General features: G+C 48.3%; 1 protein-coding gene across 1 annotated transcript in view; it reads right to left on the reverse strand.

Annotated features, from left to right (window-relative positions):
* ITK (IL2 inducible T cell kinase) overlaps nt 1-26,283 on the reverse strand; it is a 363,906-nt gene that overhangs the window by 329,639 nt on the left and 7,984 nt on the right. The window contains exon 3 of the mRNA XM_086931228.1: nt 11,377-11,458. Coding sequence (XP_086787354.1) covers nt 11,377-11,458 — 82 coding nt within the window. The remainder of the gene's footprint in view (nt 1-11,376; nt 11,459-26,283) is intronic.

The following is a 26,283-nucleotide window of genomic DNA, read 5'->3' on the forward strand; positions in this document are numbered from 1 at the left end:
AGATTATCAATTTCCTCCTAGGCTTCCAGGATTCCTCTTATGGTGGCTATCGGAGAGGTGTAATTAGCAGTGAAGGACTCTTTCGGGTGTCGAGCATAGGAAATATGGCATTAGCATATAGGGTGAGCTTTCAGGAGCCAAAGTTGATGTTCACAATGTCTTTGATCTCCAGATAGGGGTAGCAAGGGTGCTGTAAAGAAGGCAAACAAGTGCAATAGAGGACATCCTTGCCTGGTGCTCCTCTGCAGCCCGAATGCACCAGACCTGGAACCATTATGGACAACTTTCTCTGTGGGGTTAGAGTAAAAAAATGAGATCCAAACACCAATCACTTATGACAGTGGTTCCCAAACTTTTTTGACGTGTGGCTTCCTTGAAAAGAAAATGCCAGTTGGCCGTGGCTCCCCATCATGACACTTTTTCTTTACCAGTGTGGGGGGGGGGGATGTATGCTTGACCTCAGGAGTACTTCGAGTTTTCTGCCTGAAGGACAGCAGTATCCAGAGGTGCTGGGACACTAGAGGGGTGCTAGATGTCGAGAGCTCAGGACACTGCCAAGCCAGAGAGGTGCCACCCTTGATGGTGGCCATGGCTGCTGAAATACTAGAGAAGAGAGATCCTGCTGTGCTGGATTAGGTGGAACCTCGGAGTGCTCAGGCAGTGTAGAGCAGTGCTGGCTTAGGTGAGGTTTTTGGGTGCTGCAGTGCCTGAGAAGTGCTGACATGGGTGAGGGTTTGGGGTTCTGCAGTACTAGAGAGGACCCGGATAAGGTGCTGATAAGGGCTGCTAAAGAGATATAGGGAGGTGCTGGCTTGGGTGAAAGTTCAGGGTGCTTCAGTGCCAGGGAGGTGCTGCACAAGTTGATTTCTAGGGGACTCCAGTGCTGGAGAAGTGCTGGCCCGGTTGACAGTTCAGTTGAGGATGAAGTGCGAGAGGTGCCAGCCTGAGTGGGAATTTATCAGGGGTGCTGCAGCGCTAAAGATGTTCAGGGTTCTGTTTTAGGTCTGGTTAGGTTGCTCCAGTGATAGAGAGATGACGGCTGGGGTGAAAGCTAGGGGTGCCATATGGTCAGTCAGACCAGGGCCGCCCGGGTTGAGGGCTAGGAGTGCTGCAGCACCAGAGGCCCAGACAGAACCTGGGCAGGTGAGGGCATGAAGTAATGCAACGCCAGAGAGGTGCTGAGTGGGTGAGGGCTCAGAGTCCTACAGAGCTGGGGCTGCTGTGCCTGCCTTCATGTCAGTGCATGGAGGGGTAAAAGGCGCTCCTGTTTTTCCCTGCTGTGGTAATCAGTGTTCGGCCATCATAAATTACCGGATGGATGGGGATTACAGTTTACACAGAATAATCTCCTGTTGGTGTTTACCTATCCCCCAGCATTTTTATGCGCTAATAATGGTGAAGTCTCTGGGTGAGAAATCGGATGAAAATGGAGAATTGCCATACAAATGCGTGCGCCACGATAATAGCAATTGCTGAAGTAAATCCCCATTTTTCAAGGTCAATGTCAAAATAACAGTATTTCCAAAAATTACACATAATTATTTACAACAACAATAATTTTATTTGGGGGCGGAAATACCGAATCAACATCCTTTCCCTCCGCGTTTTCTATATCACTTGTATGTTAAACATTCAAACAAAACAGGCACATGTCACCTTTGAGCTCAGCTTTTAGCGGAAGTTCAATCAATCAATCAAAGACATTTATAGAGCGCACTACTTACCCGTAGGGTCTCAAGGCGCTGGGGGGAGGGGGGTGCCGCTACTGCTCGAACAGCCAGGACCTGGTAAGACTGGTCGTGTTATGTTTACTTTTACCAGGTGAACCAGAAAAGACTCTGCGCTGCCTTTTTGCCCAAATAACCTCTCAACAACAAATGTAGAGAAATATAAGAGTCTAATTATATGCTCAACATTTTGGATATTTTTGAAGTTATCCTATTTACCTCGTCAGATTTTCATTTTTAATTTCTCTCCCCTGGAAAGCAGTAAATATGATTGCCTCTTTAAAAATACAGCGGCTTGGTGATCACAAGTTTGTCTTTGCAGTTATTCAATCAAGTAACTTGTGAAGAGGGTCCCCAGAGGCGCGGCAAAACACAGGCAGCAATAAGGCTTAACAGTCATCCTGTGTATGTGGAGGCTATGTGAACACGTATGTGCGGAAGACGGCCGTGCACTCCTGGGCCAAAACACTCCGGATTTTACAGGTGGCGCTTGTAACTCCCCAGTATGTTGCGCTGCAGCTGGGTGCATTTAAATAAGGCTCACTTGCTGAAACGCTGATGACAAAGCCAAAGCTGCCGGTATAAATAACAATAAAATGCAATTATCTTCGATTCATTGCGAGCTCTGCAGAAATGGACAAAAAGGGGAGACCTATGCATGAGTCTGATAATAATAGAACACTGCCCATATCACGATTCCTGACGCCAGCTGACAGGTAGGGCGTCAAAAGACGCATCATTTTTAAATTGCTCACAACATGATTTGCACATTCCAAAGACGTTCACGGCACCCCTGGCTGCTATTAAGGGTGCACTGGAGAGCCGCGGCGCACAGTTTCGGAACCACAGGCTTGAGGTCCAACCCCACCGGACGAAAGCCTTCTCTGCGTCTAGATAAAGAAGGATGGCAGGTGTACCCTTAATGGAAGCCTTCGCCACCAGATGGGTCACTGCCCCAACATTATCGCAGAAAAGCCGCTCTGATATGAATGGATCAAGGTGGGAAAGACTTCATTAAGGCATGTAGCCAAGATTTATGGGTAGACTAGCTGCCATGCAGACCTTGTCACACAGGAGTCTGAGTATTCTGTGGAGCACTCCCTTCCTTGGTCATGGAAAACTTGTAAATGGAACAAAATACAGTGATTTGGCTCTCACTTTTATACATGTTTTCTAGATAGGGGATGTGAACCCGCTGCCCCAATCTTCAGAATTGGTTTGGATTTAAGTGGCCATCTAAGACTACTCTCTAAACATAGTCTTAGTGTAAAGCAGTGCTTTAGCAGGTAGCTCTGGGGATGTAAAAGGCATACAAAATGGACAAAAGTGCCTTTGTCTATGAAAGGTTCCCTTCTTGGGTCCCTTTAATTTTAAGGCACTATGGTATATAAGGGAGGAGTGCGGGGCATGTTCCTGCAATTGCACATTCTCAAGGGCAACATGTCGCTGATCTCACCTACTTGGTCCGCTCTTCACCTACCTAATGCTAGCATTGGGATATGTTGGTGTTTCGAGGTATTTTTTATCTTTAGACCCCAGTAGGATACTATCCCAAGCTTACCTTTTGTTGGGGAGATTGTCTGTAGAGAGGTTGCATCTATATATCCTTACCTCTCACCTCCCCATACCACCAACAGAACACCTAATTGATATCCATTGCTACCAGGTTGTGCGGATTCAAACCGGAGCACCCATAAATTGGGGACAATGAAGTGTGAGGTTTCTGCACCTGGCTCCATAAGTCTCTCTGAAGTAGTAATCAGGGACAGACAAAGGGGGTGGACTGACCTAGGAACTTCCCCACCTTGCACAACAGAACCTGCGGCTCATGCATTATCTCTACCATTAATGAAATGGTAGCACTCAGGAAGACCTAATCAGCAGCCCCTTGCTTTCAAAGTCTTAGTGGAATTTCTAAAGGTACCCCTGTCTCCGTTCTTCTCATTTTAGTGTCTAGATCACCACCCTCCAGCCACAGGAATGCAAGCAATACACTTCCACTGTCGGGAAACCCTAGGCTCATAGTCTACCTTGTGTCATGGTAAACCTGAAGCATCCAAAATGGATCCCACTGGTATTTGTATTGTGACTCATACATAAATAGAGTCCTAATACTGCACATAAGCTGCATGCAATACTAAACATGTGCACACACCACATATAAACAGGTTGTCAGCAGAGCTTAGCACAGGAGGGGGCATTAGACAATATTCACTAATCACAGCAAGCTGCCTCCACTGCCTTATGACCTAAACCCCATGCAGGGACAGTAGTCCTCTGTCAACTCAGAGGGTATGTTTGGTGCGATTATACAGGTCACATGGCAGGCCCTGGACATTGCATAGTCAGAGACAGACCTAGACCTCTGCCCACACTAGATCAGGGTGATGCCAGGGCAAAAAAAAAAAGTTAGGATACCTTATACAAGCACAGCTGGTCACTCAGGACAGGGATACATGCCCAAACGCCATGCAGGGTAGATTACCATTCCAAGAGAGTGTGTTATGATTGGGAGTCTTTCACCGTTCCTGGCATACTGAAGGTGATTCTTCACTTTCTGGAAAGACTTCTTGGTTAATGGAAGCACTCCTGGGAACATCCAAGCGCTGTCATACTAAAAGTAATTCTTGGTATAATGAGCACGTATGACAAACTGTTGGCCTTGAGATACAAAGGAAATTGTTTGTTTTTTTCAAATATTTTTTGGGGGCCTCATATCACTGTAGCGGCTGAAAATCTTAGCCTGCTCTATCTGTCTACCTCAGGGTCCATTGCATTTGCATTTGGTCTCTCCGCACTGAACTGCCCAAGTGGGGACTTCACCTGGGGCGGTGCCTTGGTGTAATCATCAGAGCTCTTTGTTCTGTATAGGGTTCTTTCCTAACCTCCATCTGAAGAAGTCTGCTCATATCCCGGCTGATCTTCTTGTATTACATTTCAAGTCTATTCGCCAGGCTCAGTTTACCACATTGACCCAGTCTGCAACCTTCGGAGGTGATGAATCCATCCACCGTTTACAAATTTCCCACCTCGCTACAAGTATCAAATAGAACAGGAGACCCCTCTGCTCCCTAATCATTAAGTTGCATGCGGTCCTATCGACTCCCACCAGGACTAATAATGAATTAAGAGCTATTGTTACTCCTAAAATGTCCTGTAGGATAGTCTCAATGTCACTCCAGAACACTTTAATCATAGGGCATGAAAAGAAAATATGATCATCATTGACTTTGAGAAATCCACACCTTCTAAACCTGGGGGTGGGTAAAAGATCGAACTTAGCAATTTGTGGTGGGGTCCAATATAATCTGTTTATAGTAGAAAAAAAGTAGTTTCGTTTTAAGTTTGATGCCTGAACTACAAAATCTAATAATTTTAGAGAGTCACACCAGATTGATTGTAAGTCCACCCCCTGGAAGGTATCTCCCCACACCATATACAATGATTTCATTTTCTTATCTTCCGCTTCCAAGAGTCTCCAGTACCATACAGCAACCTCCTTTCTTTTAAGTCTTATGTCCTGGCTAGAAGACTCAAATTCCGAGTCCCCCCAGTCTCCTGTTTCGAGGGTGCGAGCCAGGAAGATAGCTGCACATATTTAAACCTGTATAGACCATCTCCAACCTTGGTTCTCAGGGCTTCCCAGGTGACAATCCCTGCCCTCCTTAGTGGAAGGTACTACCCATCCTTCATGCATTCTGGGGTGCAGGAGCAATCTCATATTGGTGAGAAGTCGTATGCTGAGCATTTTCTACATCTTGCGCCAAAGATTAAGTGCTGTCTTTAAAACCTTTTTAAGGAATTTTGGTGCTCCAAACTTATACAGAAACCACCCAGGTAATTGTTGACATATGTTTAACCCATTGAATAAGAACAGTATTAAATGGCAAAGTTCTGGCACTGGAATATTGAAGTTGATTCTTGGCATAAGAATGGCACCCATGACATGAAGCAGCACCCATGACAAACTGCTGGCTCTTGAGTACTGGAGGCCATTATTTACATACGGGAGGGGGGTGGCACCCAATGCACAGTTTGAAAAAATGGAGGGAACATCACAGGAGTAAAAGGCTTCATTATACTTGAAAATGTAACCAGTACTCTTTTATACTCTATAGCCGAACAAGAAATGTCAAATTCTTGATAGGAAAGAAACCCTCGAGACTTTCTAGAAGAATTTGGGTTCACTCGCTTTGCTCACTAAGTTTCAGGAATTCAGGTGAGGTATTACACCCATCACTCTGAAAGATCACCAGCCGCCCTTGCTTAAATCGCTCTCTTACGTCGAAAACATGAACCCCTTCGAAGCAAGCTGAGATTAGATTTTTAAGCTGAGTACAGAAAATATATGTTGATTGCCTTTATCAAATATTATAATGATCAAAATACAGAGTACAGAGGTCAATAGATTTAAAAATAATAAATGTTTATAGCGAAAAAACTTCACATAAAGTGTTTGTTGAGGCACAGACAGTGGCATAAGGCAAGATGATGGAGCCCCCTGCGGAATGTGAGGAGGGGCACCTGTGTCTCCCACATCTCACAGATGTTCATTGGCTGCATGAGAGCACCCTGAAGGGGTGAGGGGCTCAGAAGCGACTCCAATCCCTGCGGGGCACAGTGACCCCCCTTTCTTCTCTCACACTGTCAGCTTGTATACACCTGCAACAGGTGTATTACATGGGTGAGTAGCCACATATACTGGATATTTTGGAAAACCATAACCTAAAAGATGTAAATCAACAAAAGGAAACCAGTTGTTCCAGGGGATTTGTCACTACACAACCCTTCTTTCTATGTAATCTTTGATTATGCGCTTGTTACCCTGAGAGTTGCATAACTATCAGGGGTGGGCAAAGTTTTACGCCTCAAATGGGAAACCTTGTCCTTGAGAAAGGTTCCTGACTTCCCCCGAAGCAAGGTTTAACGATCAATACTTTGTTTGTGAAATAAGATAATAATAATAATGATGATGATAATAATAATAATAATAATAATAATAATAATAACAATAATAATAATATTAATAATAATAATAATAATAATAATAATAATAACAACAATAATAATAGGTACAGGGGCCCGCCCAACAAACCTTTTCTTCGGATCCCACTGCTGCCCAATGCCAGGGTTGGAGAATTCCAAGGCTGGAATATTCCCAATTCCACCTCTTTGTTCAACCAAACTACTCTCTTCATCTCATTCCTTCTTTTTCATCCCTGCTTTTCTGCCTTTGTCATTGTTTTCTTATATTTCCCTTCCTCCCTCTGTCTCCCTTTGCTGTCCTTCTATTGCTATGGGTCAAAGACTGATGATGAAAAATAAGTCCTAGATCCGAAAATAAGCCCGATGCCCAGTGCTGGACTGGCCTGCGGGTAGTCTGGCCCTGCCAAAGGTGCCACCTTGAAAGGATCAGCGCGTGGGCTATTCCTGTTGCTCCCGCACACTGGCCCATTCAGACGGGCTGACAGGCCAGTCCAACACTGCTGATGCTCACCACCTGCAGCTGCAGCCGCTTGGTATTTCATGTTTAAAAGCCGGGGTATGACACCATTTGCTGAGGGTTATTGATTAGGCTTGTGATGTCTAGTGTCCAAGCTGGGATGCCAGGATGAGGACGTTAGCCACACCCATCTCTCAGGGAGGAGAGGATTTCTAGAAGGTGCCAAAGATATCACTGAGGTTAGATTCCGAAAAGGGCACCAACTCGCTTGTGCAGGAATGGGGGAGGGAGGGCAAAGCTCCAGGGCCCACCAGGTGAAAGAGGGAATGTGGTATGTTTGAGGCAATGATAGAGTTCATGTCCCACCGTCTCCAAGTATTCAATACTACAATTTCACACCCAATATTAGGCGTGCATGCACCCTTCTGTACACATGTAAGTTCCACAAATTCTCTCTGTAACAATTAATTTCTTAGATAATCTATGCTGATTTGGGCACTGCAGCTGTCTGGATTTCAACAAATCTTTCAAGAGAATACAAATCCTGAGCTTTTGCCACATTTCTGCCAGATTAGGCATCACATTGTTTTCCTTATTTTCGTCCCCCTAACACAGCTGTGCACAAACTATTTCCAGTTCACCACTCATTTTAGTAGGATCTACTCAAATGGCACGAGAGATCATGATTTATGCCACTGATTTACTGATACTTTTCGACCTCATTACATTGTATGTGGGTAAACCACATCAGTAATACCTCACAAGGAATATAAAGATACTGTAAGGTACGGTAATTCTTGCACCATTACACGATTTGCACTAAATTCTAACTATATTCTATGGGCCAGATATACCACCATTCCATTTTGCGAGTCGTAAAATGGAATGTACTACAGTGTCTGAGACACTGCTTGTTATTCTCAAATAGGTAGCAAGGGACTTGCCTCATTAATATTCATTGCAAAAAACACAGTTGATGGACAGAATGCAGAACAATGTCTTACATTCACCCCAGTACAAAGATCTGGGCCTAAATCCATCTTTTCTTTTGGGCACTCCACACCACCCTAGGTCAGACAATGGCTATATGCAAATCAGCCTTGACCATGTGCCTCATGGGAACAGTCCAGCCCGAACTACCAAGCCATGTCTTTCCTAGACAGGAATCAAGCATCCAAGGACGGGTTTCTGGCTATCAGCCTTCTTCAGCCTGGATAGCTTGACTCCAGTGATGTGGAGAGCCTGGGACTCACGTCTGAGCACACCCAGCCCACTCGGGGTGAAAATTGCAAAAAACACAGTTGATGGACAGAATGCAGAACAATGTCTTACATTCACCCCAGTACAAAGATCTGGGCCCAAATCCATCTTTTTTTGCACTCCACACCACCCTAGGTCAGACAATGGCTATATGCAAATCAGCCTTGACCCTGTGCCTCATGGGAACAGTCCAGCCCGAACTACCAAGCCATGTCTTTCCTAGACCGGAATCAAGTATCCAAGGACCTAGGGTGGTGTGGAGTGCAAAAAAAACGATGGATTTAGGCCCAGATCTTTGTACTGGGGTGAATGTAAGACATTGATCTGCATTCTGTCCATCAACTGTGTTTTTTGCAATTTTCACACCGAGTGGGCTGGGTATGCTCAGACGTGAGTCCCAGGCTCTCCACATCACTGGAGTCAAGCTATCCAGGCTGAAGAAGGCTGATAGCCAGAAACCGGTCCTTGGATGCTTGATTCCGGTCTAGGAAAGACATGGCTTGGTAGTTCGGGCTGGACTGTTCCCATGAGGTACAGGGTCAATGCTGATTTTCATATAGCCAGTGTCTGACCTAGGGTGGTGTGGAGTGCAAAAAAACGATGGATTTAGGCCCAGATCTTTGTACTGGGGTGAATGTAAGACATTGATCTGCATTCTGTCCATCAATTGTGTTTTTTGCAATTTTCACCCCGAGTGGGCTGGGCATGCTCAGACGTGAGTCCCAGGCTCTCCACATCACTGGAGTCAAGCTATCCAGGCTGAAGAAGGCTGATAGCCAGAAACCGGTCCTTGGAAGCTTGATTCCGGTCTAGGAAAGACATGGCTTGGTAGTTCGGGCTGGACTGTTCCCATGAGGCACAGGGTCAAGGCTGATTTGCATATATCCAGTGTCTGACCTAGGGTGGTGTGGAGTGCAAAAAAACGATGGATTTAGGCCCAGATCTTTGTACTGGGGTGAATGTAAGACATTGATCTGCATTCTGTCCATCAACTGTGTTTTTTGTCATTAATATTCATGAGGCAGGTCTCGGTTTGCGACCCATTGAGAATCCTGAAAATCACAGGGAAGGTGGCCTGTTGGGGGTCAGCAGACCACCATGTCTGTGACTAATTTTTTAACGCCTTAACCGCAGCGGTTTATCCGCCGTGGTGCGGGCGTTCTAAAGGGTGGGCGGGGCTCCGTCGGCCGTTGACCGATGGCAGCACTAGGGAGGTAGTGCTCCCGTCGGCCAAAGTTTGACAGGAGCACGCAAGGGGTTAATAAAGCAGTTTTTTTGTTTAAATGCCGGCCATTTTCCTTACAGAAAACCGGGATGCGTTTCAAAAAGGAAAATATAACGCTCTATTTAATTTTTTTAGGAGCAGGCAGTGGTCCTTGGAACCACTGCCTGCACTTAAAAAATATGTGCTCCCACATTCACAAAGGAGAAGGGGTCCCTTGGAGACCTCTTCCAATTTGCAACTGGTCCACCTCTCACTTTCCATTGGTGGTAAAATGCAAATGCTTTGCGACTGCAGCTCGGCAGCAAAATATTTGTACATGGCACTGGGATGTTGGACAAGCTACCACAAAGCCTACATAAGCATAAATCTCTTCATTGTTTCTCTAGTTCTAGAGAACTGTCCAAGGTCTGTGGAATTACTTGATATTTGTCATCCATTAGAACTATTGATAATTTCAGTCTCCTTGATCTGGGATGTTGGACAAGGTACCACAAAGCCTACATAAGCATAAATCGCTTCATTGTTTCTCTAGTTCTAGAGAACTGTCCAAGGTCAGTGGAATTACTTGATATTTGTCATCCATTATTACTATTCCCCGTGGAAGCCAATATTCAATATTCCTTGATCTCTAGAGTTTATAGTTTATAGTGCATCTCTTCGGAGAGCTGTGTAAATACATACATACATACATGAATACATATATACATACCAGATTTGTTGATTTGAGTGGCAGAATTCTAATTCCAAATAACTGTTAGACCTATGCGTGGTAATCTTTTTACCACCTAGAACAGTATTCTACTTGACTTTACTCTTTGCAGTTTTGCTGACTGACATCCCGCTTTATACTATCCAATCGATGGCCCCAATTATATTCTAAGATGGTCAAGATACAAGCTGGCCCATTAATAGGCAAGCATTTCTAAAACAAGTGATCTCACATATCTTCTCCAAACTATAATATTTAAATATATTTGTATCACCATCTCTGTTGAAGCTGTACACGTTCCTCTCTGATGGTATTAGACCTACTTAAGGCCATTTTTCCTGACGTCAAAGGTACCTGGCCATTGGCCATAATTCTTTGACACTGTTCTACCTGTCAATAGAGGCTTCACGATCCACCAAAGCAGATATCATGATTATTAAATCTTACAGACAATCCCAGTCAGCCAAGCTTCTTAATATGCGTTTACTTACTGAGGGTACCCCCGGGTAATGGCTTTGACGGGTTCTTGGATTATGTGTACCCATTTACCATGGCCAATAGTTGTCATATTAGAGCATATATTATTACTATGTTCAATAGTATTTTGTTAAATAACACTCAAAGGTATTCCTTTGTTCTAAATGTTCCGCAGGGATTTCCTACAAATGTGCATTAAGATTGCCATTGACAACCAGATGCCCCTCCCCCTTGTCAATCCAGAATTGGCATCCAAAACAATCCAGCTCTGTCAAGGCACCTCAATCATAGCTTGGAACACCCTCTTCTATTCTGTAACTGGTGCTCATACAGTATTTTACCAAAGGTACTAGAATTGTGTGCTCTAATGAGATACAGACTTCTGGCTGACCTTCTACAACTCGCTGTTTCAATGCACACTGCACTCTTGTAAGGTTTGCGGTTAGACCACACAAAGATCTCTCACTGAACATTGAGCCTGTCTGCAGTAAATACATAATATAATAAGGACAGGAGACAAGTTCTATTCTTTTACCTTCTTTAAGCCTGAGAACCCAGCGATGACGACTGTTTCTGTCCGGTGCAAACACATACAGCAAATAATTATCATGAACAACCTAAGGAAGAGAAGAAAGATCCCATCAGTGGATACAGATTTATGTTGAAGTCATTCTGCCAACCAATCACAAATTCGTTCAGTAATTATGGACATATTAAGCTACAAAGTTTTATGTATATCTCAACAGCTGGGTTTGAGTGATTCTCTGAAGAGTCCCTCAAAACAAATTTTTAAAAATAGAGCCTACTGATTGACCCAGGGAGCTTTTTCCCCCTTGGTCCATCTTGCTTCCATGGGAGCTGAGTGCTCTGATTGGCTGACAGCAACATGTTGAAAAATATAGCTGGTAGCCATTACAGGCCTACAGAATTTAGTCCCCTGCCATGCAAAGTTGTTTAGAAAAATGATGAAAGGAGGCAGGGTAGGGATACCCTACACCGTAGACCCTGTGGGGGGTGGGGCCCAGTAGGACCCACCACTTGGGCCAAAAAAAAGAGGTCTATTTTTGCCACAATTCCACAGGTTCACGGCGTACAAGTTTTTGCCACGATCCTACTGGATCGCAGCAAGCAAAATTAAAAAAGAAAATGGCGTCCTCCTGTTTTTAAAAAAAATATTTGGGAAGAGGGCGTGCATAGGACCCCGTGACCTGAGGCAATTCCAACCCCGGGAGCCCTTCTACCGGGGCAAACCTTTAAAAAAAACTCTCAAGACACACCTAGCCCCTTCCCGAGGCCTTTAAAGGCCCACGGGACCCCGGCCAGGTTCTTACTTTCAGGGGAGGGGAGCGTGCGGCCCCAGGGTCCCCATCCCCCAGGGCCAAATTCTAATGAAGGGGAGAGGACACATGCGACTAGGCTCCCTGGGCCTTTAACTGCCTAGAGGAACCCATCCCCCGGGGGCCATATTTCATAAAAAAGGGAGGGGCCTTGTGGCCCCCCTCCCTGAGCCTCACAAGGCCCAGGGGAACCACATCCTCCAGAGCCGGCTCAATTACTCTGTCCAGGAGAAGCCACCCCCTGGATAGAGTAGTTTCCCTGACCGCACTGGCGTGAGCAGGGAAACATATGTTTGTTTCTTGCTGGCAGGAGCATTTTTAAATGTGCCATTGGTTGGGAGCAAAGATGCCTTCCCTGCCTGCAGCGGCATGGGCAGGGTAGGCACGTCTGCTCCCAGCCAGCTGGGGATTTTAAAATACTTCCAACGGGTGGGAGCAAACTTCTGTTTCCCTGCAGGTAGGGAAACAGATACAGCTCCCGCCCCCGGAGCGAGCAAGCATAAACAGCTGCTTCCTCTGGGTGGGAACAATGCCGGCTCCTGCAGCATGCGGGGGTTGGCTGGGGCCACGGGAAACCTAAGGCTCATCCCGTGGCCCCCAACTAGTTGTTTGTAGGGACCCCAGGATTCAGGAAGGCTCAGAGGCGCACGCCCCTTCCCCCTTAAGATGTGGAGTACCGGGTTTTTATGGATCCGGCGGTGCCAGGGAACACACCTGAAAACTCTGAGTCCTTCCTGTTTCAGACCACAGGAACACAGAGTCTTCTAGGTGAAGTCAAAGATCGTATTTATTGGCTGCAGCCAGTAACAGATATCCTAGAAGTACAACGGCATGTATGTTCTCAGGAGACTGCTCTCTTTACAAAATCAGACTTCTCCTTATATACGAAATAATATGCTTAAGGCAAACATTCCTTATTTTACAGTTCGATCATTAACATATTTCCACTACAAAAGAAAAGCAGAGTCATGATGACAAGTGCACATTTCAGTTCGTCCAGCCCGTAATCAATTACCCGGCAAGACCCAGTATTTCCATCAGATATCAACGGACCCCCAATAAAATCGGGTACCTCCTCCTCGTAAAGCAGGTCATAAAGCAACAGACAGGGACAGGTGTATGTAAGATTAGGCATGGTTTGTGTGCGATGAAAGGTTTATGATATGTTGTGCCTTGATACGAATCTAGCTCGGCCGCTGGGAAAGGACCTGGCCGAACAGGTTTGGCTTCGGGCAGTGGAGTCAGCTCGCCCAGGTCACAGGGGAGTCAGCTAAGGTGTACGTGTCCTTCGGACCAAGTTTTGGCTTTTAGTCATTTGGCTATGTGAGGGCAATCACAAAATGGATGCTGTTCGCAAAGTGGAACCCGAGGGTTCGGAACGGAAATGCTGATTTCAGGGTGATTTCGTCACTCGATCATGACGCAAATGCTCACGTATAGTACATGACTTATTACCGGTCTGATGATACCGGAATCGTCATGATGCGACAATGTTTATAACACGGGTCCAGAATTTTCAGTACCACAGATGCATGTGGCAATTCTCTGTCTGAAGTGGAAAAGTGGGTGAAAAACTATGATCTGGAATGAGGCCTGATCGATCGCCATTGACTGAGATTAATTCAAGAATTCCTTTCATCACCTTGCTGTTATTACAGTAGATGCCCTAGACATAGGTCTTGTACTCACTGTGCCACAGGACTAAAGCTGTACATGATTGATGAGACCCTAGTAGATTGAAAGCGGTCTGGGTTTGCTTGTGTTCCTGTCTAGTGGGATCTGATCTTACAGTTCAGACTGGACTGTTCCTATTTGAGCAGGACAAAAACTGATTTGCATATGGCAGGTCTTTGTATGGAGTAGCATCATGGGTGAAAAAGAAAGGTCTGGAATGTGGCCCCAAGTAATTGACAGTTGCTGAGATTAATTCAAGCATTCCTTCCATTACCTTGTTAGGTCTCGCCTACTCCATTCCGCAGGAATGAGTATGCGAGTCTAATGCAGCTAAACCACTACTTAAACCCAAGGCTTTCAAAAGGCTCCCAAAAAGCGGATTTCGAGAAGTGCACGTCCTCATGCACGAGCTTGCCCGAGCCTTCTGCCTATCAGCCTCCCTCCCACCTCCCCCCTAATTGCTTTAACTTTCACGGCCTCGAGGCCGTGAGCTACTTGAAAGAGATCCGCTCTGCAGCTAATCTGACATCAGCATCTCTCCCCCTCCCCCCTCCCACCTCCCACGGCCGTCCTTTCTGCCCGCCTCGCACACCACATACGAGCTTGCCCCACCACATAATGTGCACCGTGGTTATTTTTTGACAGTTTGCGATGCTTTGCACAATATTCCAGTGCATGTTTCTGTTTGTTTTAGCTCGCCAAAGCGCACGTTTTCTTCATCTGCCTACCTAGTAATGCTTCTCTTCCTCGCTGCCTTGTATCGCCCGTGTGGCTCTCCCTTGCACCCTTCCATGATGCGCTCTCTCTAGTGTGCTCCCCCAACCCACGCTGCTTTCATGTCTGCGTCCTTCTCAAGCTCCACCTTGCTATTGCATGTTTGCTCTCCCTGCACCATCTATATTGTTCTCTAGCTTCTGGTTCCCATTTACTTCTGCCCTCCAATGTTGCTTCAGCCACTCTCAGGCTCACCTCCTGCTCCCCCCCCACCCCTCCCATTTGTTCTCTATTCTTGCATTTGTTCACAGTCGCCAGGCCGTGACACCACATCAAAGGGCTTCTCCCAGCGTGCGCTCTGCGACTTCTCCTCCCCTAATTATTCATGGCTGGCCGGCCGGCCGGCCGTGCTCTGCGGCTTCTCCTCCCAAAATTATTCATGGCCGGCCGGCCGTACTTTCAGTTTCCTGGCCGCCCCCACTTCCCATGCATGTCTTGTTTGACGAAATGTTACTCAATGACCTTGCTTTAAACAAGAATGCCCTTAAGACATTCTAAACAGGCTTATTCTGCCACCCTTATTCTGCTGCTAAGTGCTGTTAGTTTAACTCGCATGAAGTCACATTACGTAAAGAGAAAGGCTATATCCAAGTGAGTGGTTTACCCATCACCCACTAAAACTGCTGACCTGTTACTCCGGCATATACACAAGAGTGGCATACGCTACGCACTACGATCGCTGCATTGTATGCGGCCATATTGCTTGTGCTGTTCACTTCTGCTAGCACTCCGTACTGTCACCAAGCTAGCTCTCAGGGAGTCTCTCGTGTGCTTTGGCCTGCAGTTTATCGATGTAAACATCCCACGCATTCCGCTGGGGCGCCACTCCCGGCTGCACAGACAGTGTTCTCTACGTTACCGTTTTGACAGCCGCCCACTCAGCCAGAGTCCTAATGTTGGGGCGGGAGTGGACTTCCGGGGTATATCTTCACAGCTCTTCAATGGTGCAAACCCTAGTTTCTCTTGTGCAGCAATGTGCCAGAAGCGCGTCCCTGCCTCGTCTTCCCAGCGCACACACCTACTCACGCCACTGAACATCAGTGATGGGTGGTAATACGACCCAAAGGTGAACCGAGGAAATTGCCAGTGCCCACCACACCCAGCGATCGTAGTGCATAGATCGTAATGGCTTCTGGTAACACAAAGGCACCCGAGTGACTTACGACACACTTAATATGGCCAACAGCAAATACATGCAAACAATACATTCTGCAGGACCGCTGCTGCACACCGCAACACATGCATTGATGTCAAGAAATGGAAAAAACAGTGGTAAATGTAAGCATAATTGTATAATAGCTTTACTGTCTTTTTGGATTTTTAAATTACCTTACAATTGTGGCGTTGGCGAATCGATTTTGGTGCATCCTACCACTGCCTGCCACTGTTATCATAGCATACCGATCATTAAAAATGCTGACTCTCAAAGCCCCCGATCTTTAACATCGGGTGAAAGTAGCTTGTATATATAGTCAACTGGTGCTCTCGTTATTCCTCATTACAGAAAACAAAAGAATGCTAGCTAATGGGACAGCAATTTACCATTTTTTACGGGTTTCCTATTCTACTTTGCTTTTGTAGCTGAAGACTTAGATAGATATCTTGTACACTTTGATACGCAAGACCCACAGCACTCACAGTGATTACACCATTCTCGAGGTGCCTTCCACATGTGAGGGCCATTTAAATAGGTGATAACACGCATCATTCCCTGTTTGTCTCCACATCCACTAGTTTGAACACATTTCCTCGGACCTTGCTATCGGACAGCCGTGTTGTGTTGACGTTAATATAGAACTCTGTGACTGCCTGTGCCTTGCATTAAATACATTAATTAATGTGATCAAAGGCTTGATTGTTGATATTAGATATGTGACACCCTGCGTTGTTCAATATCCGACATGTGATACAGTTGTTATACAGAAAGGCGTTCTGCCTTTGAGCTGCTTACTTCTGAAAGCTAAAACGTCTTTATAAACACACACACAACCACACACACAACCACACACACAACCACACACACACACACACAACCACATACACAACCACACGCACACACACAACCACACAAACACACACAACCACACACACAACCATATGCACAACCACACGCACAACTACACCCAAAACCACACACACAACCACACTCCCAACCACACACACAACCACACATACAACCACACACACAAACACACACAACCACACACAACCACACACACAAGCATAACCACACATACAACCACACACAACCACACCGTCAGTGCACAGTTTCACCAGGCACAGACACCATCAGTCGTCAGTGCATGCCTTCACCGGGTACAAACACCACCAGCTGTCAGTGCACACTTTCACCGGGCACAAACAACACCAGCCGTCAGTGCACGCTTTCACCAGGCACACACACCACCAGCAATCAGTGCACGCTTTCGCCGGGCACAAACACCACCAGCTGTCAGTGCACACTTCCACCAGGCACACACCACCAGACGTCAGTGCACGCTTTCACCAGGCACACACACACCACCAGCCATCAGTGCACGCTTTCACCAGTCACACACACACCACCAGCCGTTGGTGCACGCTTTTACCAGGCACACACCACCAGCGTCAGTGCACGCTTCCACCAGGCACACACACCACCAGCCGGCAGTGCACTCTTCCACCACAGCACCACTCAGCACCACCACAGCACCACTCAGCACCACTACAGCATCACTCAGGGGCACCACAACATCACTATGTGCTACAACAGCATCACTCAGCGCCACCACAGCATCAATCTGTGCAACCATTCAACAACAACTGGTTCAAATATTTTCTGTCAATGTTTCAAGCTTTATTACAAATGTCATAAAAAGATGTTAAATGTTTTCACTTCTGTTCTTGTTAAAACATTGTGATTTGTCAGATCAATACATGTAAGACAGGGGAAAACTAAACATGTACCTTTACTAATGCTATAGATGTCAAATTTGCTAACTTTATAACTATTGGCATTTCTAATAACAAAATTAATACTTTTATATTTTGAAAAACAAACAAAAATTTATTTTTGTTTACATTTTACACACCAAAAGCTCAAGCTTTTCTATTGCGAGACCTATTGCATTGCAAATGCTTGTTTTTGCACTAGACACAGAAAGTGCAATGGATATGCCTAGATGTGGGCCCCGTGCTCACTGTGTTACAAGACTCAATCTATGCCTTAATGAAAAGACCTGAGTTGGTCAAAACAAGCCTAAGGCTCCGTTTGTTCCCTTCTAGAGTGGACCAGGCCTTGAAGTTCAGGTTGAACTGTTCCTATTGAGACAGACCAAAGCTCATTTACATATGGTACATCTTTGTCCTGAGTAGCATTTTGGGCAATGATTTATGGTCTAGATATGACTCAGAGAGATCACTAGTGGCTAAGATTATTTGAAGCATTCCTTCCATCTCTGTGTTATTTTTTAGGTCTTGCCTAGGCAGCGTGCATGCGCTACCTAGGAGAGAGCCTTTAGCAGTCGTTCTTCACTTTTCAAGCACTTGCACTCATGCTTGTGGCGGCATCCACCTTGCAGGAGTGAGCAGCTGCGCGCTGTTTGTAATTAACGTGGCCGCACCGCTGCTTGCTTCCGCAAGGTGGATGCCTCCACAAGCGCGAGTGCTTGAAAAGTGAAAGCAGTGGTCTTCCCTCACCTTCCGTGAGATGTAGCCTCGTACCTAATTTGTTGACATTTAGATTACTAAATGTTGGAACACCAGCTTCCGCACGCGATTATTAATCAATTAATCTTATGCGATCATCATGCATGATTAATTAATTCCTATACCCATTGTCCCAGTTTACTAAAAACAGGGTGCTAAGGAATATTTACATGCGCTATAAGAAGGGACCACCCCGTTAAATCTGTTTTGTGTTCTATCTACTCGCCGTTTTTTGTTTCTAATATTAGGCCTCTTTCTTCTCTCCCATGTGCCCCCTTCGAGATCCTCCTCTCCTTCTGCATTCTGCCAGCACCCTCCTACACAATAGTCATCCACCACCACCACCACGTCCACCACCACCACTATGTCCACCACCACAACCACGTCCACCACCAGCAACACGTCCACCACCATGTCCACCTCCACCACATCCACCACCACTACCAAGTCCACCACCACCACATCCACCACCACCACGTCCACCACCACGTCAACCACCACATCCACCACCACGTCCACCACCACCACGTCCACCACCACATCCACCAAGTCCACCACCACCACCACGCCCACCACCACCACCACATGCACCACCACCACGTCCACTACATCCACCACCAGCACCACCACATCCACCACCACATCCACCACGTCCACTACCACCACCACAGCCACCACCACAGCCACCACCACATCCACCATGTCCACCTCATCCACCACCACCACCGCGTCCACCACCACCACCATGTCCATCACCACCACCATGTCCACCACCATGTCATCACCACCATGTCCACCGGCACCACCACCTCCACCACCACCTCCACCACCACGTCCACTACCACCACCACCACCACCACATCCACCACCTCATCCACCACCACGTCCACAACCACCACCTACACCACCACCCCAACACGTCCACCACCACATCCACCACAACATCCACCACCACTTGAAAAACAAGTTGTGAAAGCATAGAAGCCAGCCAATCAGAATAGATGGCAAAGAGGCTAAGCTCCATGGGAGGGACAATCACAAGACTGACACCCTGGGACACAAATAAGAACAAGGCAAATGAGAGTGACAACATGGGAAGCCAACCAATGGTAAGTAATGGACGGGCTCCATACCCTGTATGTTCTTGGAAGGCCCACAATATACCTCGTAACAGTCAGCACATGAGCTGTCTGATAGGTGAGACCTAAAAACAGGGAGAGAGACATGAAGAGGCGGAGAGAGATTGGAGTGAAAGAAAGCGAAAGACAAGAATGGAAAAATAGGGAGAGAATGAGTGAAGAAGGATAAGGCAAAGTACCATGTGGGTTGTGAGAGAGAGAAACACATAGAAAGAGAGAAAAAAGGGAGTGTCAGAGAAAGCCAAGGAGAGAAAGCGAGAAGCAGAGAAAGGCAGATCGAAAGAGGTAAATACAGAGAGACACAGAAAGAAGGTGACAGGAGAGAGATAAAGAAAGATAGGAGAGACAGTGAACTCAAAGACAGTGAGAGACAAAGAAAGATGGGAAGAGAGATAAGGATAGAAAAAGAGAGACATGAAGAGAGAAAGACAACACAGAGAGAAGAGGTGTGGCGTAGCGGCCAGGGCGACTGACGCTGGAATCTGGGGCTCACGGTTCGATCACCGGCAGCAGTTCAGCCCAGCACCATGTGACTCTGGGCATTAGCTTGCTTAATCTTCCCGAGGGTGCCTAGCGCCGGGACACCACTTCGGAGGCAGCTGTGCGCTTTACAAATACTTGTATTATTATTATTACAGAGACAAAGTAAGTCAGGGAAAGATGCAGGGAAAAGCAGAGACACTACCAATCCATAAATGTATCAGTCTATGTTTATATCACTTTTTCTATATGTCTCTCGAGCTCTTTATCATTTTCTGTCTCCTGTTGTCCCGTCACTGCCCCTCTCTTTGTGCCACTTTGACTCATTGCCTGCTCCCTCCCTCTCTCACTAAATTCAAGCCCGCTTAAATCTCACGCTGCCCTGGTGCCTGTGTTCACCCTACTGCGTTCTGGGCTCAAATGTATACACGGTAGTTAAATGGAGAAGCTTCTCCATTCAAGGCTCGCCCAGCAGGAGCATCCGCTCTTTGGATCAGCTGAAACACGTCAGGTTCAGCTGTTCAAAAGACACGTCCCCAAAAAGGTTGTCACCGAGAACGCCGTCACCCTCAGGCATCGCACTAAGATACACCATGAAGAAGGAGCATAGAATACAAATTAAATATACACGCTGTACGTGCATAACTGCAGCAAAAGGTCACATAAGTTTCTAAAGACATATACTCTGCCTTTAATATATGCTACATAGCATCTGCACACTGCTTCTTCACTGCTAGGACGTAGAACGTATTTGCACTGCGGCTTCAGCCCTGTGAATTCATCTGTACGCTGCATATTTATTCTACCCTAGAAGCACTGCACAAATGTGTACGTTGAGGCTTCAGTCTGCGTTACAGGCGCTGCATAGCTGCTGCAAACAGTGTTCTCAATCAATGACAGCTGCCAAACCTCTATGCATTGTGTTTTTAGTTGATCACAAGAGAACAACACCCGGGTTCTGCGTCAGAAAATCTTGTGTGAATCACTGCATAACATCAGTAGTACACATCCTCTTCAATGTATGCAATAACACCTGCGAGAAATCTGGACCCTGTTCAATCCATACTAGTACAACTGCATAACACCTGTACGCAGCCTCTTCGATCCTGCTACAACTACATCATAACATCTGGAGACTGCATTTACAATCCGTGCTGCGAGGAGGAGCTTCGCGGGCAAGCAAGATGGCCGCGTAAGCTCGGAGCTCTGCAGACCCTCCGACCCTCCGCAATAATCCTGCTCAAAATCCTGTTCCACGTAGGTGGACTCCGACTGCTGACGGGTCACTGATGCGGAGCCTGCCTCCCGCTTTCGAATCGGAGGTTCCTACGCTGAGCTACGTCGTGTGATGTCCCTTGCCAAGGAAGCGCCATTGTCTCCTCGGTCTCCGTCACTCCGCATGCTTGGGATGCGTAGTGCTGGGTGGTGATCCCCACTGGCGGAATTTCCGATACTGCTGTGTCTCCTACCACTGGACTGTGCTCCACATCTGTTCTACAACCTCGGCTCGGTGCACCTTAGGCTTGGAGCTGTGTGTGGTGGCCCCACGGTCTCATCGGACCCAACATGGCGGGCAAGGGCGACCCGGACAAGACATCGAACAGAGGAGTTTGTGGCAAGTCCCAAGTGCAGCAGAACAGAATTGATAGATATGCTCAACTACGCACTTCGCCTGCACCGGGGGCCTCTGCTAGGGACATCTCCTCATCGGGCTCGCCAGACGGGTCCGAGCCCACCCTCAGTGACATTATGGGGGCCATCTCGGGCATCCGAGCTGAAATACAGAAACAGCACGAGATTTTGACCCACAAGGTGGACACATTGGCGGTGGATCTCACCCTCATCAGGGCCGACCTGGGTAAAACCAACGATCGGGTGAAATCGCTGGACCTAAAAACCTCGAGCTTTACCACCGTCGTCTCGGACCTGCAAACCGAGGTCCGGACCCTACGGCTCGCCTCTGACCAATTCTCCAGGAGACTGGACGACTATGAAGGTCGTGCCAGGCGACAGAATGTCCGCATCATTGGCGTTCCGGAAGGGTCGGTAGAGGCATCTTACTCCCCCCGGGTTGAGCAAATTCTTCTCGGTGGAGCGAGCACATCGGGTGCCAGGTTGCCCGCCAAAGTCGGGCGCGGCACCTCGACCCATCATTGCTAGGTTCCTCAACTTCAGGGATTGGGACGCAATTTTACAGGCGTCCAGGAGGCACGGACCGTTACAGTACCAGAACTCTGAGGTGCACTTTTACCCTGACTTTACCAGGGCGGTACAGCGACAACGCCAAAGCTACGGGGGAGTGAAACGGCGACTGAGGGACATGGGACTCAAGTATTCGATGATGTTCCCGGCCAAGCTGCGGGTCGAGCACGAAGGCCGTGCATTGTTCTTTGACTTTCCGGACAACGTAAGCGAATGGCTCGACACCCTACCACAGCGTAACGACGACCGGGAGAACAGCGAAGGGGGCGCTGCTGGTGGCGCTGATTTGTGAGACACTGGCTCTACTACGAGGACACTGGCGGTTGGTTGTCCTGCTAAATGTGACATTCGTCCCTTTTTCAGTGTAATAGCAATTTGAGCTCCTGTCGTTTCATGGGGGGCGGCGGGAGGTGTCCGCGGGAAATCCTTACTCCTCTTGGGGCTTTTTGTAGACTAGTTAATGGGGCGACAGGCACACTGCTGGTTGGGGGGGCTTTTTAGTCTGCTGTAGGGGTGCAGGGTGGGGGGTGTTTTGGGACAAGTTTGAATGTCTCTTAGTGTGATTTTGTTTTCTTTCTTTTGGCAATGGGTGATGTATATTGTTGCACTTTTGATTCTGCAAGGGTCTCTCGGGCCGGGTAGGGGAGGGTGCCACGATGATTGGAGGTAGGAAACTAAAAGTTGTCAGTTGGAATGTCAATGGGTTGGGTGACCGAATCAAACGGGGAATTGTGCTTCAAATGCTCAAGCGTCACATGCCTGATGTGGTTTTTCTACAGGAAACACATTTGATTGGGAACTCGTGTAAGGCGCTCAATCGCAAAGGGTACAAGATGGTGGCACACTCAGGGTTCACTTCAGGCTCTCGGGGGCGGGCGTCCTTGTCCGATCTTCCCTTCCGCTGGAGATTGACGTCACTACGATAGATGATAGGGGACGCTACGCAGCGGTGGCGGGGCGGTGGGAGGGGAGGGCCCTCATCCTACTTTCGGTTTACGTCCCGCCTGGCCTACAGACCAGCACGTTCCAGGACCTTGGTGGCGCCATTTTAGCTCTGCCTGACGACTTACTTATTGTTGGGGGTGACTTCAATTCGGTCTGCTCTGGCACTCTGGACAGGCAACCGTCTAGAGACCTTCGCCACTCTCAACTGTGGTTGCCCTCGTTTATAGATTCAATGGGCCTTGTAGATAGTTGGAGACTCTTACACCCCACGCTTTGTCAGTACTCCTTCCTGTCCAGCGCACATGGCAGCTTGTCCCGTATAGACTACGTCCTTACCTTGGCAGCTCACGCTACGGCCGTGGCTGAGGCTCGTTTTCTGGCGCGAGGAGTTTCTGATCACTCGCCGCTCCTGGTCTCCTTTGACTTCGATATCGCCCTGTCGGTGCGACCGGCAACGGTCAATCCTTGGTACTTTCGTAACCCAAAGACCCGTGCCCTACTGGCCAAGGCTATAGACCTTTACTTCTCCGAGAATGAGGGTTCGGTTGGGTCGGCCGCGACCCTATGGGAGGCGTTCAAGACCGTCCTGAGAGGCGCGGCATTCGCTCTAATAGCGGAGGCCCGTCGGAATAGAGATGCCGATCTCCTTTGTATCGAGGAAGAGATCTTGAACCTCGAAGCCCAACTGGATCCTGAACCTAACCCAGTCCTCCTCCATGCGCTTTCCCTAAAGCAATTGGAGTACCGAGATCTCGCTACGAATGCCGCCCAGACCCTGGCTAGGGAACAGCAGGGCCGTATCTATGATGTGGGAGACAAGGCTGGCAAGCTGTTGGCCTGGTTGGACAGGAGGGAGTTGGCCAGTCGGGTTGTACCTGAGGTCCTGGGGGCAGATGGAACCCCTGTCACTGACCCCTCCGCCATTGCCGACTCTTTTGCCGACTATTTCAGGGGTGTTTACACCTCCACTTCTGATTGCTCAGAGGCCGACTCGGCAGAACTTCTTTCGACCGTGGATCTTCCCTGTCTCTCTGAGGCGGATCGCGATGATCTGGACAGGGACATATCTTCTGACGAGATTGCCCTTGCGATTCGCTCCTTGAGATCTGGCAAGGCGCCGGGTCCCAACGGAATTCCGGCTGAGCTCTACAAGATACGGCCTGATGTGGTCTCCCCGCATCTCCGTACTATGTTCCTGGAGGCGCGAGACGCCGGCGTTCTCCCCCTTGACCAGAGGGTGGCCACTATTGTGGTCATCCACAAAGACGGTAAACCAAGGGATGTGTGTCGTTCATATCGGCCTATCTCCCTCCTGAACACCGAACCCAAGGTCCTCGCCAAATTGCTTGCCAACCGACTGGTTGGGGTTATTGGCGACTTGGTGCACCCGGACCAGTCGGGCTTTATTCCGCACCGCAACACTGCCCTCAATTTGAGACGGCTTCACGGCGCCCTGGCTAGGGCGCACACTCTTACGGAGCCAGCTGTGCTGGCATCCCTCGATGCCACCATGGCGTTTGACTCCATCGAGTGGAATTACCTCTGGGCAGTGCTAGCTAAGTTCGGTTTTGGCCCGGTCTTCCTCAGCTGGGTGAAACTCCTTTATGCCAGCCCAATGGCTAATGTATCCGTGAATGGTCACCTGTCGACGTCTTTAGTCCTTCACAGGGGTAGCAGGCAGGGCTGCCCCCTGTCGCCTCTCCTTTTTGCCCTGGCTCTCGAGCCCTTGGCGGCCACACTGCGCTTCCACCCTGACCTCCATGGTATCACCTGGGCACCTGACTTCGAGGACCGTATCTCCCTGTACGCGGACGACATCCTTCTATATCTGACGTCCCCGTACAAGTCTCTCATTGTTGCCTGTGACGTGCTCCGACACTTTGGGAGATACTCTGGCCTGATTATCAATTGGGCCAAGTCCTCCCTATACGTATTGAAAGGGGACACGCCGCGCCTCCCCAGAGGCTGCAATATTCAGGTGGCCACACAGGGCTTCAAGTACCTAGGGACCTATATCTCTGGGAACCCGAAGGTTCGATACGACCAGAACTTGCTCCCCCCACTGCAGCGCCTTCAACGTGACGTGGAGGGTTGGCGTAAGCTCCCGCTCTCCCTGCTTGGCCGAGCGGCCCTGTTTAAAATGATGTCCTTGCCCAGATTTCTGTATGCCCTACAAAACACCCAAGACCCGGTACCGGGCCGATACTTCCGGGAAGTTGAGAGTCTTCAGCGGGCCCTACTTTGGGATGGCCGCCCTCGGGTAGCGATCACGAAGCTCACGCTCCCGTGGTACGACGGGGGCATAGCACTACCGGATGTTCGTAGGTATTATTGGGCCTCCCAGCTTGCAGCCCTCAATCACGGGTTTTATGGGCCGGTGAATAGCCCCGGCTACGCTATGGACAGATGGCTTATGAGTGGTGGTAATTACTACCGAGCCCTTTACTCCAGATCCCTGGATAGGCGTATGTCCGGTCCCACGAGGTCGGCAGTCTCTATTTGGCGTACGATCACCAAGGTGCAGGGATGGCAGGGCAGACTGACCGGCTTCACTCCTTTGTATGAATCCGATATGTTGGGCAGACTATGGCACACCAAGGGCTTTGACAAATGGGACCTCATTGGCATCACTAGGGTGGAGGATGTGATTTCCAAAGGGACTATCAAGACCTTCCCCCAGCTACAGACTGAGTACCAGCTGGGTGCCTCGGAGTTCTTCCGATATGCCCAGCTGAGGCATGCCTTGCTTTCTGCTATGACCCCTGGGGAGGATATCCCGGAAAGCTCACCGCTGGAGGACAGAGTGCTGGACGGCCATATACCCGATAGCGCAATCTCACTGTCCTACAAAAAACTAATTAATATTCGCACTGACCTTCTCCTTGGGTTGCGAGACCAGTGGGTGGCGGATGGCCTGGAAATCGACGAGGAGGACTGGCAGAGTGCAGTGTCCTCCCCTAAGGAGGTTGCCATCTCATCTCGGCTTCGTCTGGTCCAATTTAAAATCCTGCACAGGGTATACGTTACTGGCCCCCGCCTTATACACATGGGTTACTCGCCCGACGGCCTGTCGACGGGGCTGTGGTGCCCTCGCTACCTTCTTACACATCTTGTGGGAATGTCCGGCCATAGCGTCCTACTGGAGGAGGATTCACAGGGTCATGATCGAAGTGTTGGGAGTGGGGATTGCGGCTGAAGCTCGTA

The sequence above is a fragment of the Lissotriton vulgaris genome, chromosome 7 (genome assembly GCF_964263255.1).
Source record: "Lissotriton vulgaris chromosome 7, aLisVul1.2, whole genome shotgun sequence".
Classification (NCBI taxonomy): domain Eukaryota; kingdom Metazoa; phylum Chordata; class Amphibia; order Caudata; family Salamandridae; genus Lissotriton; species Lissotriton vulgaris.